Below are 14,422 nucleotides of genomic sequence, written 5' to 3' on the forward strand. Positions count from 1 at the left end.
ATTCAAGGAGGGGAGGCTGATGTGGTCAGAGGATAAAGTGTTTTCTGGAATCTCTCTGGAACGAAATCCCAGGAGGAAATGCCCCATCTCCAAGGATGGCTGGGTTGACTTGGCCCTGGCCGGCCCTGCTCTGGATGCCGACTGTTTGTTTAGATCTCAGCCGAGACCTTTCCCCTAGCGCCAAAGCCGCCCCTGGCCTCAGTAAAACAGACCATCATGCTGGCTAGGGATGATGTAAATGGGACACCTGTGGGAAAAATGTGCTGCTCTAAAGGTAGGAGACTAAAGGGAATAGCTCTGATGCCACAATGATGGGGCCAGTGGGGGAAACCGAACAGATTAGCAGCAGCATCCAGAGGCCTCATTGTGCAGCACAGCCTGGTTTTGCAAGCTTACCCCTCCCTTGCCAATATTCATAGATTCATAGATTCTAGGATTGGAAGGGACCTCGAGAGGTCATCGAGTCCAGTCCCCTGCCCGCATGGCAGGACCAAATACTGTCTAGACCATCCCTGATAGACATTTATCTAACCTACTCTTAAATATCTCCAGAGATGGAGATTCCACAACCTCCCTAGGCAATTTATTCCAGTGTTTAACTACCCTGACAGTTAGGAACTTTTTCCTAATGTCCAACCTAGACCTCCCTTGCTGCAGTTTAAGCCCATTGCTTCTTGTTCTATCCTCAGAGGCTAAGGTGAACAAGTTTTCTCCCTCCTCCTTATGACACCCTTTTAGATACCTGAAAACTGCTATCATGTCCCCTCTCAGTCTTCTCTTTTCCAAACTAAACAAACCCAATTCTTTCAGTCTTCCTTCATAGGTCATGTTCTCAAGACCTTTAATCATTCTTGTTGCTCTTCTCTGGACCCTTTCCAATTTCTCCACATCTTTCTTGAAATGCGGTGCCCAAAACTGGACACAATACTCCAGCTGAGGCCTAACCAGAGCAGAGTAGAGCGGAAGAATGACTTCTCGTGTCTTGCTCACAACACACCTGTTAATACATCCCAGAATCATGTTTGCTTTTTTTGCAACAGCATCACACTGTTGACTCATATTTAGCTTGTGGTCCACTATAACCCCTAGATCCCTTTCTGCCGTACTCCTTCCTAGACAGTCTCTTCCCATTCTGTATGTGTGAAACTGATTTTTATTTCCTAAGTGGAGCACTTTGCATTTGTCTTTGTTAAACTTCATCCTGTTTAACTCAGACCATTTCTCCAATTTGTCCAGATCATTTTGAATTATGACCCTGTCCTCCAAAGCAGTTGCAATCCCTCCCAGTTTGGTATCACCCGCAAACTTAATAAGCGTACTGTCTATGCCAATATCTAAGTCGTTAATGAAGATATTGAACAGAGCCGGTCCCAGCCCTGACCTGCAACACCCGCTGCCAATGCTGAGCTGCAAACCGACCTCCGTACTAGTCTAGTTCTGGGCCCACATGTTGCCATGCCACTTCACTCCATCCTGAACTAGAGCCTTCTTCCGAGCTCCCATTCCAGCCTTGGCCCACCATGCCCTGTTGTACTGGGGCCATTTCACTCTTCAGCTTGAGCAGCCTCTTCCTCTCTTGGGTGCAGGTTGTCAGTCGTAGTAGCTTTGGGGTGGGGTGGACAGTTATTTGGTCAAGCTCTTCTTTATCCAACTGAGCACCGGAACCACATCAGACTTATTGCCTGGCCTTTATTAGAAACCCTTGCCCGTGCTTCAGTTTCTGACTCCTGTGTTTCACGTACGCTGCGTCTCTGAACAGACATGCGGGATTAGCTGTCTGCAAGCCGCGGATCGTGGAAATGAAATTTTCCATCAGCCATAGCGCCGCTCCTCAGGCTCAGGCTGATCGCCCGGAAAAGAAACCTTCCCAGTTCTGACTAGTTGGGGACGAAAACAACATGATTGAAATCAGGATCTTGGATAAATAAAACAAGACCAATTCCTTCTTCAAGGAATGAATGATTCAAACCCGTGCTCCGTGAGCCCCTGCTCTCATGCCTTTGCTGAGTGTTTGTGAAATGTTATTGGTGTAAGTCTGTCCATCCAGCCCCTTCGCCCCATTCTTTAATGGCCTCTTTGTGTCTGAGCAGAAACTAGGCTGTAAGTGCCTTGGAGCAGGGATCATTTGTTATTATTATTTGTATTACAGGAGCAATGCCCAGCCAAGGGTCAGGGCCCCGTTGTGCTGGGTGCTGTAAAAACACAACAAAAAGGTGGTCTCTGCCCCGAAGAACTTACAATCTAAATATAAAATCAAGAGGCAACAGGTTGATACAACAAAGAGGGAAAGGACAAGGTAACAATGAGATAATTATGGGTAGCATGGTAAGCAGCGGTCACAATGCACCAGCTGCCTACCCAGTGGTGGGTTTATCTGTGTTGTGAGGGACTGCGCTCACTTTGGGCGCTGTGACATAATAAATGAATATTCTCTCTCGGCACAGGTCTGGGGCCATACACGTGCTCAAATACCGCGGTGGTGAGCGTGGAATGAGAACCTGACTAGAATACGGAATTCAGTCAGATAATAAGGAAACGAGATAGAGAGTAGGAAAACCTGCATCTAATGGAAAGAAAACGAGCTCTTTGCATGTGGGGTGGCAGGCTGCCCTAAGCCAGTGTGCTAGATTTAGGGCCTTATGCTCCCTCTCAGACCAAGTGGGAAGGGGAGTCAAACCGGGTGCCCCACGTATGAAAGTTGGGATGGAAGGAACAATTCCTCAGCATCCCTGATTCTGCGGGAGCCCCTCCTTGTTGACACCACAGAGCTGGGGCTTCTCTGGTGCCCCAACATGGTTCTCCAGCAAAGTCAGAGATTTCCACCCTGAAGAGGGAGCTTTTGAAAGGATCATCCTGTAGGGAACGGAGGGGAGCCATGCTGTGATGCAGGGGGTGAGGAGACTGGGCAGCCAGGGCAGAGGCACTGCCCCCACTAGCATCCTGAGGTCCATGAAATTTCCCCATGGAGCATCTTGAGGGTCCAGAACCCCACCTGTTCTGCCTTATGGAATGGCTCCTAAGCAACACAGGGAGATTCCAGCAGAATTTGGCTCCTTCTACACGTTTCTCCAGATAAAAAAGGCCTTGAATTGGGAGGATTCTCCCCAGTTAGTAAGCAAGATCCTCAGAGTGATGATACATCTGGGAGGAGGGTCTCTGGAGCTGCCTGCAGGAATTCAAGTAATATTTTAACCCAAATTTGTTTTGATGGAAGCATACAATTTCTTGCAACTTGATATTAACTGGCTGACTCCAGCTCTCTCTTGGAATTTACTGTTTCAAATGAATCACCTTTACTTCCGCTCTTTGCCCACTCCTCTGCTCAGTTCCCTTTTAATTTTACAGCTTCCTGAGCTCGGCGCTGGGAAATCGATAAGTAATTTAGAGCCCGGCAAATACAGAGGAAAACAAGTTATTTTGCACTTTTATGAATATTTTGAAGCCAGAATTGCCTGAAAAAACAGGGGCTCAGTCAACGTAACAACCGATCCACCAACGTCATGCTTTTAACAGCATAAGATCATAGACATTTATAATTAGAAGGCTAACAAACAAGAATTTTTAAAACTACCCTCTTGAATCAGGCTGTTCAGTAATATTTGTGGTAAGCTAATGAAAGAGGATTTACAATCCCAGCTCCATGCTTAATGCTTGGGAGAATGGATCTGATTCCACGGAAGGTATTTTACAGCTGAGGAGAAAATATCCAATTTGGGTTCTTTGACCCAGGGCTTAAAGTAATCTCAAAGAAATACTGAATCTGGCATTGCTCAGGATGGAATTTTATCCCCTTTTAGGGATCAGACAGCTCATTTAAATACATATCTAATGTCCCTTGTCAAGGCCTGACCCACTTTAGAGCTGCTTTAGAGGTCTCTGTTTCCTTGTCAGGGTGTGGAATCTGTCCAAAATATCCCGGAGGAGTGCTGCTTTTCAGGGGCCTGCCCTATGACTGATGTTAACAGTTCTGAACTGTATTTCAAGGGAGGAAACAAAAATCAGACTTTGTGTGATGACAGTCAGGTGTTGGGTTGTGATAAGACAAGGTGACCCATGACTAGAGCTCTTCAAATCTCAGTGGTTTGTAAGAAGCAGGATGGAAAAAAAATCTGTGATACTCTAAACTTGACCCACAGTCCAAGCTCCGTAGTTCCAGAATAGCCAGCTGTTAATATTGTTGCCTTTTTTGACGTGAGCAGCTAATCAAAGTTCGGGGCCCTGCGCGTTGTGCCAGTTGGGAGGAGAAATTGCATCAAAGAAAATACCAGATTCCATCGTCAATCTTGTTTATTTAACATGAGCGGCAGTGAAATAGTTAACAATGTGAACACTTGTGTTGTCAGTAAGTCTCAGAGTCAACATCTCACTGAGGGGAATGGGGCACTTCCAGAGCTATCGTTTGTCCGTCATGCAGGAAGCACTGCTTCAGGTCACATTCAGAAGGTTTTCTTCACAACCAGGAGGGCTAGACACTCTGTTTTTATTTAAATTGGAGCTTAAATTCTGCAGAAGCTGAGCTGGACACCAGAAAAGTGCTGATGCAGTATCCCAGTCGGGGGACAGCTGGCAGACACTTTCATCCCTTCCCAGTCATGCTTTGATTATCAGGTTGGACCAAAGCCTCTATAGCAAAGCACAGCTCAATTGAAACTGGCCAGTTTTACCCATTTCTCATCAAACCCTTAATTTGCTCACAACTGCTCAAAAATGTTGTGAACTTTTCAAAGAGTTTCCAGCTTATCAGAAATCCCAAAATGAGTGGCATTCGATATGGTAGTGAGTGCCATTGGCAAATTTCTGTAGGCACTAACACTGACCTCATGGCATCTTTTGCAACACCATGTTCAAAATTGCTGGTGGGTGGACAACTCAGTCATAGTCCTGGTTAATAAGTCAATGATCTAAACTGGATGTTGTCCATTTGTTCGCTTAAGGCAACTTGTGCATTGAGCAATGGAAGTGCAGCTACCATAGTTGGGCATGCAGATCAGATAGTTGTGCATGCATATGTCTTTTTAGGCAGCTAAATGGTTACCGGCACATGCATATATCCACTATACAGCATGTGCAGTTGTGGTCCGTATATGGGCAAATGCAGTCAGGAGGATATGCACACATTTAACTGCAAGCAAATAGGCCTCCATGGTTTGAAAAAGGGTCCTTTCACATTGTACCTGTAGGTGACATTTGATTATCGCATCTTTAGGTAAGTTTGTAACTTGTCCCCAGATCTCAATAATTCCCAAACCTTTCCAGTTATCCCGGATCTTTCCCCCTGCTGATGCCCTACTCTCTCTGAGCTCTTTATTATGTATTTAACATGTTTATTGCAGTACAGCCTCAGCCAGGTCAGAGTCCATTGTGCTAGTCAGTCTACAAAGAGATAGTAAATGACAGTCCTACAGAGTTACATTCTGAAAGACAAGCTCTTCTGCATCCATTTTCTAGCTGCCCGTTGGAGGTTAGGATGAGCTTTTAAAGCAAATTTTTGTTCTAATAACCTGTTGGCTGCAGCCTTACATCTCAGGACAGGAAGTGCAACCAGTTGGCTGTATCTCCAGCTATGACAAAACACTCTGATGTTCCAATGGAGTTCACTGGGGTGTCGGATAGAATGGGGGAGTGCTGGACCGAGGGCAAAACAATTAAGGTTTGGTTCATCGGTGATGGTAATAAATCATTTCTCTCTGATGAAATTCAGTTCCACATGCACAGTGTTCCCATGTTAAGTACAACTATGGAGAGCACTTCAAAATACTTCAAATATTCTGTACTTAGTACTTAAGTACATTGTAAAGGTAGATAAAGCACAATGTTTTTTTATCCACAGGTGCTTTTTTAAAATAGGTGTTTGAAACAATCACATCCCTCCTGGATTCTGGTTGGCCTCCAGCACCCATTGTCCTGGCTTGGGAGCTTCAGGTTCCAGCTCTTGCACCAACCAGGGAGGGTGGCAGCCCACCCCTTTCACTTCTGATTGATCACTCCAACCAGCAACGGGTAGACTCTCTCCCCGGCCCGGTCCAGTAGTGGTGGGGAGACTTGTTCGAAGTGTCTGGGGAAACCCCAAAGTACAAGGCCCCCTGTTTGGATACTTTTCTGCAGCAACAACTCTGTGATGGGTCAGTGTCCAAAGAAAAAACAGATAAGCAAATTCTTATAACAGATAAGCTAATTCTTATCATACAGGAGTTGGAAGTACTTGCACTTGTACTTTTACTTATAAATACATAAACGCTATTTCCATGGCATACTTGTACTTATAAGTACTTCTGCAATGGCGTGCTTGGCACTCATACTGAAGTCATTTTAATCAGCACTTACGGCTACAAACCCACTGTGAAATGCAAGTGGCCAGGTCAAGTTCCAGGCTTTGGCACAACTTGACTTTGACTCTCATTCCACATTTCAGGAAAGATGTGGACAAATTGGAGAAAGTCCAGAGAAGAGCAACAAAAATGATTAAAGGTCTAGACAACATGACCTATGAGGGAAGATTGAAAAAAAATGGGTTGTTTAGTCTGGAAAAGAAAAAACTGAGAGGGGACATGATAACCGTTTTCAAGTACATAAAATGTTGTTACAAGTTAGAGGGAGAAAAATTGTTCTTCTTAACCTCTGAGGACAGGACAAGAAGCAATGGGCTTAAATTGCAGCAAGTGAGGTTTAGGTTGGACATTAGGAAAAACTTCCTAACTGTCAGGGTGGTTAAGCACTGGAATAAATTGCCTAGGGGGGAGGTGGAATCTCCATCATTGGAAATTTTTAAAAGCAGGTTAGAGAAACACCTGTCAGGGATGGTCTAGATAATACTTAGTCCTGCCATGAGTGCTGGACTAGGTGACCTCTCGAGGTCCCTTCCAGTCCTGTGATTCTATGTCTTTCATTCTCTGCTGTTGCATTTATGCTCATGAAAGTTCATGGGCTGGTGAACAGGGGTTGCTCCCAAGGGCATCTACCTGGGAGCTTCTCTCATCCTGATCTGATCTTGATCGTGGCCCAGACAGAGTGAATCAACAGTACCAATTAAAAACAAACAATCTAGTGCTGGCCTGTCTCAGTGTTTATCTGTCTGCTGGAATGCTTGCAGGAGCCTGGCAGCTGTTGTGCTTTTGTAATGGGTGAACCACTGTGCACCAAACCATCCAACAAAGTCTGATTTGGAGGTTCATGTGAATTACTTTTGTATAAAATCCTACTTTAAATTAAGTGTTTCAGACCAAGATTGAAATTTGATTTACTGAATAATGTTACAATATGTCAGCTAAGCCTGTATGTTTGAGGTGTCATGGTTTCTATCCCCAGGTCAGTAGGATGTGCTAGTACAGTGTGTGGGGAATCTATCTATATCTGTCTACGCTAGCTAGCAAGGCATTTATACTGTGCCATTCTCTATGGTATCAGAGCAGCTGGATAGAGTCCGTATTTAGAATATTACTACTACTTACTTAGCACTTAGGTTGCATATTTTATCTTCCAGATGACTTATGGAGATTAAGTAATTAATTATCACAATCCCCCTGCAAGGGAGTTGAGTATTTTTACTATCCTGATTTGACAAACCTCATAACTGATGCACAGAGAGCGGAACTGACCTACCTAATGTCTCAGGAATAAGTAGACAGTTAGGATTAAAAGTCAAGAGTTCTAGTCACAGTTCACTGCTCTAACCACTAGACCACACTTCTGTTATATCCATGTCTGATGCTGGTTTGGTGGAGGTAGACAGATTCCAGCAACACACACACACACACACCCTGTCCCAGACACAATATTAGTGCAAATGCTAATGATGAATACTTTGCATGGTTTTTCATCCATCAATATCAAAGCATTCTCCAAAGACGAGTACGTATCATTTATTCTCATTTTGCAGATGACATAACCAAGACACAGAAGTTAAGTCCTTCTCCTGCGATCACACAGCAAGTCAGTGACAGTCAGGAATAGAACCACGGTGTCTTGATTTCCAGACCCTGTGCTCCAGGCACTAGACACCCACTGCCCTTCTGCTGCTATGCATGCGGCTAGATTTGAGTTACTCATACATGTGATGTCAGCACAGAACATAGATTCCAGTTACACCCCCCATGCGCACATTTTCAGCTGAGTCATGACCAACAGCATGTATGGTGGATCAAACCAAGAGGTGCACTGGTAAAGGGATATTGTTGTGCTGTACAGAATAAGCCATCCTGCAGCATGTAAGACCTGTTTGCTGACTGCTGAGATCAAACTGTGATCTGTTTAATTCAGGTGGAAGGCGGTCCGGCTGAGCAGAAGGACTTGTGCTCTGCCAGTCAGTAATTAAAAACCTTGATTTATTGTAGAATGCACGCTGACCAAGAGAGCTGTGTTCACGGGCCACTAAGCAGGCAGCTAGAGGGAGTGATGCTGAGCTGTTTACAGCTTCTCTCTAAAGTTTCTCTTGGTTTTTTTGCCTTCCCTCCAGGTCTAATAATTCACGAAGGGCCCTCGGTTTACCGGATTTTCAAAAGGTGGCAGGCGGTAAATCAGCAGTGGAAAGTGCTGAACTATGACAAAACAAAAGACATGGAGGACCAAAAAACAGGGACCAGGACAAACCTCCGAACCTCCTCCCAAACCAACCATTCGTCCTCCACCGGTGGTACAGCCAGCAACTCCGCTCCAGCCGACAACGGGGTCCGGGGCACTAGCCACGCCACCGGCACCCTGTCTGACCACCACTGTGCTTACACCATCTTGCATATACTCAGCCAGCTGAGGCCTCAAGAACAGAGAAGCCAGTCTAGCACTAACAGAGAGCTCGTCATGAGGGTCACAACAGTCTGAGTGATGGAATTCAGGAGGCCTTAACGCGAAGTGGAGGAGACAAAGAACTCAAGAGTGGAGAAGCATGGTGTGCCTTTAATTTTTTGGGTAGCTGCACAAGGCGTATAAGCAGCGCTTGGCCAACTGAGGAAGAAGGTGGAGGCAGAGCTGCACACACATGCTAAAGAGGTTAACGTTTTCCAGCCAGTCAATATTATTTAAAAAAACAACAACAAAACAAGTGCAATACGGACTAACAACTGACTAGGTGGAAGTTTGGGGAAGTAGAGGAACAGCCGGTATTAGCATGTCTTACAAGTTCTATTAGCTGGGATGGGTAATGTTCTGCAAACACACACACACACACACCCCACACGCACACAGACACACAGTGTGGGATGGTTACAAACAGAAGGGGAATGACGGAAGCGACGTATTCGGAGGAGTTTTCAGATTGTGTTAAGCAGGGATCTGAGTCATCGCTTTGTTTCATAAATCATTCCGGAGCCCTGGATTACTTGCGATAGAGTATTGCCGCTGAAGTGGCTGGGGATTTTTCAGTTTTAATATTAAAAAAAAAAGTCCATATTTCACCAAAACAAAAAATCGCCAAGGGGTTTGGAGAATGGCGTTGGGAGAGGGTTTGACAGACATTTTTTTTGGCAAAGTTTGTACAAATGCGGTGTGGGTGTTTGAAGCACAAGCACTGGTCCGATGACCCCAAATCCCACATTCAAACCTTCCCGCTCACAAAAACCATCCTCCAGGCAGACTTTGAGAAAGGGGGTTGCTCCGGGTTAATTTCCTCTCATACCCCATCACCCCCAATTGATTACATTAGGCCAATCCCATCTCCACAGCTTTCTCCTGCATCTGTGATCAGACTCTCATAAGAGAGGGTTTTTTTTATCTTTATATCCCTGCTGCTCAATTTGCAAGAGAGTCTCACTCAATCTTATAGGTTAAGCCCTTGATATCCAGTTTGCTGAACGACTGAGTGGAAAAGACTAAATGATGAGCTAACAAAGACTTAGTCTGAAGAGGGAGCACAGTCCCTGAGTGAATATATTATGCTTTTAATAAGTCTCCTTCTCTAGGAGCTATCCAGAAAAGTACCAATTGCTCTTCAGAAACATCCTCTTTCAATGCACAATGGCTGAATCATTTGTGGGTATTAAAGGGACACCGTCAAGTACTTTTTAAATAGTTTTTAGGGGCTTTTTTACTCGCCATCGTTTGTCATATTCTCTTAAAAGCTTGAAAATAAAAATTATTTCCCTACTGATTTTTGTCCTTTTCCATTTGGCACACACTGTTCTTCCCTGGCCAGGCCCTTGTCCCACTGTGCCCTCCCCCACCCTGCCCCTCTCCTCCCCGTCTACTGCAGCAGGAAGTCAGATGTGGCTGGGCCCTGTTTACTTTCATGTGCCCCAGCATTGCTGACGGTGCTGCATCACAGCCCTGGAGAACAGAGCTGTTTTGTTAGCATAGCTGCTGCGGTAGCAGAGGGCGCAGAAGAGCAGAAACCATGACAATGCGGAGTGTTAACTGGTTTTGGAGCAACGGCACAGCAAATCAAAAATAACTAATGCCACAGTGCCTGGAGTTAGCCACCAAAACCCATATGTAAGCAGATGAACGAAAGCAGCCTGATTTTCAGCTGCGCTGGGGGTCTCCTGTCTTAGGGGTTTGTATTACCATCCTTCACCATGGTATCTGAGCGCCTCTTGCAGCTTCTCTTGGAGCCATGGGAGTTGATTCATGTGATTTCACTTTGATTCATGCCTCTACATATGGATTTAGCTGATGAACTCTGGGCGCCCAGGCCTGAAAGCAATTTAGCACTCAGAAGAGATAAGCATTTTAAGGAAGGTCACATTTTTGGGCCTCCATTACTTGACAGTGTCCCTTTGAATATCAGAATGCAACAGAACAGGTGGCTTTATGGCAGATGACGTGTGGGTTCTGAAACCCCAGCCGAGTTGAGCTCTGCCCGGAGATAAGACTTAATCCCAAGACAGCTGATGAAATGAGGAGTCAGGCAAACAAACATGATTGCTGGGAGGCCAGTGTCCGTAGCGCTGACCTATCTCACTGTCTACCAAAGAGTGCTTTTGGTTGGGGTCGGGGCTGTTTTGATGACCTCTGAAAGGTGCTGTCGGGAGCATGTCTCTTATGGGGCTGCTCCTGCGGCAAAGTCTGGTTAAAGCAAGGGAACACAGCAGCCTTTTCGTGCCCAGGGGCTTTTCCAAAGGGCAGTGTCCTTGTCACAAAAGATGGCCGCTTGTGATGCTCTGACGGGGTGGGGGTTGTCAGACATACTATTCAGTAGTGTCATCTGATGCCCCTCCAACTCCCATTATGTAATAAGGAAAACCAAATTCCTTTCACTGGGGTTAGCAGGTTGGGAGTTTATAAGGTCAGAAGCACATCTCACCATGAAAGAGAGGCGTGGCCTGGTGGGCTGAGCACAGAATGGAGTCAGCTCACTCCAGCTCTGCCACCAACTCTCTCTGTAGCCTTGGGCAAGTCCCTTAAACTTTCTGGCTCAGTTCCCCATCTGCAAAATGGGGATGATAATACTTACCTACCTCACCGGGGTGTTGTGAGACTCAGTGTTTGCAAAGCCCATTTACATGATAAGGTAGTGTGTGTAAAATAGAGAGCAATGAGCTGGTTAGCAGGAAGGAGCACCCACTGCCCTTTGCTGGACAAATTTCAAACTGCTCAGCTCGGTGTATCATAGCCCCTACACTGTTACCAGAGAGTCCCCTTTTTCTGAAGTGGTAGGGTGCTGTCTGAGTCCCACCACTACTGTCGCATGACATTCTGAGTGGCTGTAATGTGCAGCATAGTGACAACCACATGGTCCTACTTGGTCATGGATTTGTTACAACATTTTCTATACACGTGTTTTCCATGCAATGTGCTTAGAAATACATTTTCCAGTTACAACTGGCCTATCTGGGTCTGTGCTGTTGAGTGGCCGCAGCCTCCCTCATGGGTGGAAAGTCCTCTTGTTTGGCTTACTGATGATGCTACGGAGCCAAGGTTCAGAGACAGTGACCTTCTGGTTTAAGAATCAAAGACCTGTTTCAGCTATTTAATAGCCAAACCAAATGAACAGAACTTGCAGGCTTGCCAAGTTCATCAATGACTGGGCATCAGATACTATGGTGACAAGGAGCACTTAAGTACCTAGGTAGATAAGACATTAGCTAAAGGAAGTTGGAAATTAATTATAACACTTTCTTAAGCACACATTCATAGACTCCCAAGGCCAGAAGGGACCACTGTGATCATCTAGTCTGCCCTCCTGTATGACACAGGCCAGAGAACTGCCCCAAAATAATTCCTGTTTGAACTAGCGGTCAGGATCTTCTCTTTCATTCAGAGGGCTGCCACCACCCGCACAATCTCCTAGAAGCCAGGTGTAATTGGAACTTCTGTTTTCAGAGCAGTTTATTCCTGAGCAAAGTGCTTCTGAGTTTATGAACATTTAGGCTGCTGGTCTGAGAGCGATGAGTGCACATTTTGGGGGGGTTTTATTATTTTTCGGAGTGTCTCTGAGGATGGCAGCAATAGCAATCAGCATCTGTGTTCCATGACAGAATGCGCTCTTCTCTCCTCCCTTTCCCCCCTCTCCTCCCCATCCCACCATTTCTGTTCCTACGCAGGACAATAAAAACTGCAAAAATGGAGCCATGCAAAACACACCGTGGACTGGAGGGGGTTTGCAGAGGGCAGAAGGGACAAGGTAACAGAGCTACACAAAGCTGTTCTATGGAAGGCATCCCTTCCCTGGCATCGCCCCACCCACATGTCACTGCTCGTCTTACCTTCTCTTTCAAGTACTCTTCACTTTGCCTTGTTGTCAAAGAGTTCATTTGTATTTTTAACCTGATTCTTACAAGGCAGCGAACGCTGCTTCCCTCCGATAATGCTGTTTGCAAAGAACTCAACGGCTGTTTCTCGGGGTGGGGTAGGGGCGAAACCCCCATCGGGCATTCCTGTGCTCTTGTGCTTCATGGCATGGTGAAACAGTCAGAGGCAGCTGACGGAGAGACGAGGGGTCTGAAATGATTCGTGGTCCTGCTAATTCTCACATTTTGTTACAGTTTCCTGATTTTCTGTCAGCTTTGATGGGTCACTTACTGCCTTTTTGGAGAGGTTTTGCTCCGTGGGACTTCTCTCAATTCTATCCTCTGCGCCCAAAATTTCGGTGGGGGCCACAAGCCTCCATTGGTCTTCCAGTCTCTCCACCAAACACCCACCCTCAAGCCCATTCCTCCCACCTCCTCCACCAGAGCACAAGCACACACTTTGACTGTAGTAGGGGGTCTAAGAGGCTTCTGCTTCTTCTGAACCCCCTCTGATCAGGACTCACAGCCCTTGGGGTGTTTTGTTTTTTCAATATATAGTCACTTTGAAACTCACAGTTTCCTGCTGCCAATCAGCTCCCACAGGACTAGATTGGTTGTGAAGCCCAGAAAGCCAATAAAACACTCCATTCCCCGCTTCAAATGTCAGCACTGGTGGGCTGGCTCTCAAGACACATGACTGAATTTCCCTTTTGCCTTGCTTTAATAACGCTAGGCCTGTGCTTTTCTACACTGGGCCTTGAAGATGAACCTGTATCGTCCTGCACCTGTGGCCAGGCCCTGAGGAAGAGCACATCACTGTTGCCACAAATGTCCCAAGAGATGCGTACTTCTGGCATTATTCTGTATCAGGGACACTGATGCCAATCTTTTGTATGGGGAAGAAATAGTAAAGCCAGGAAAGGTATTAGCTACTAACTGTATTTTCACTCAGGGAAACAGGAACAAACCTCCTCAGACTTGCCAGATCCCTGAGGATTCCTTCAAACCCCAATTCCTCCAGTAGGCCCCATATCACAGCCAACCTCCTTCTGGCTGAGAAAGCCATCGGCTGGAGACCATCTTGAGGGCCGCTGCCCACGTACAGTTGCCAGCTGGCCCTCTTTTCAAGGGAGAGGCATGATTTTTTTTCCAATGGACATGCTGCATGTCTTGTAGGGCATTGGGTATCTCACCACAGGGTGAGTGACACCGAGAGCACAATGCCGTAATGCAGCATCTCTGACCAGGAGGACAAAGTATTCAAGGAGGTAGCTCACCTTCACTCAGGATATAAGCAAGCTGCCTCCATAGCACTGCCACCCCATGGATCCAGAGAGATGGGACCAGCAATCAAACCCAGGACTCCTGCATTGCAGCTGAGAGCACAAGGCCAGTGAGCCAACTAATTCCTCTTCCCATTTCATTATAATGCCAGCATGTTACCAGCAGTTCCTCTTAGCATTTGTCAGCTACGCACAGTGAGGGAAAATCAGTGTAAACACTGGACTATCCAGAGGGACTGATTCCTTGGGACCAGCAGTGCATCTGCCCTAATAGTTAGTGCCAGGAGACCCTAACCCCCAGTATCAATGCGCCCCACTTATGACTTGATGCACTCCCTGCTATTCCACTCCCGCATTGTCAAATTCCTTTTGCCAGTGCAGATCTCTTGCTCTGTGGCAAAACCTGCCTGCCCAGACTGCAGCTTCTCATGAGCAGAGATACCTACAGCATAAACTATAGGATGATTGTGCAACATGGATAAA

The 14,422-nt window shown here is 46.1% G+C and overlaps 1 protein-coding gene across 1 annotated transcript in view; it reads left to right on the forward strand.

Moving 5' to 3' along the window:
* MARCHF4 (membrane associated ring-CH-type finger 4) overlaps positions 1-8,814 on the forward strand; it is a 157,668-nt gene extending 148,854 nt beyond the window's left edge. The window contains exon 4 of the mRNA XM_065413769.1: positions 8,453-8,814. Within this exon, the coding sequence (XP_065269841.1) occupies positions 8,453-8,814 (362 nt within the window). The remainder of the gene's footprint in view (positions 1-8,452) is intronic.
* Positions 8,815-14,422: the final 5,608 nt, after the last annotated feature.

This window comes from Emys orbicularis, chromosome 11 (assembly GCF_028017835.1).
Source record: "Emys orbicularis isolate rEmyOrb1 chromosome 11, rEmyOrb1.hap1, whole genome shotgun sequence".
Classification (NCBI taxonomy): Eukaryota; Metazoa; Chordata; order Testudines; family Emydidae; genus Emys; species Emys orbicularis.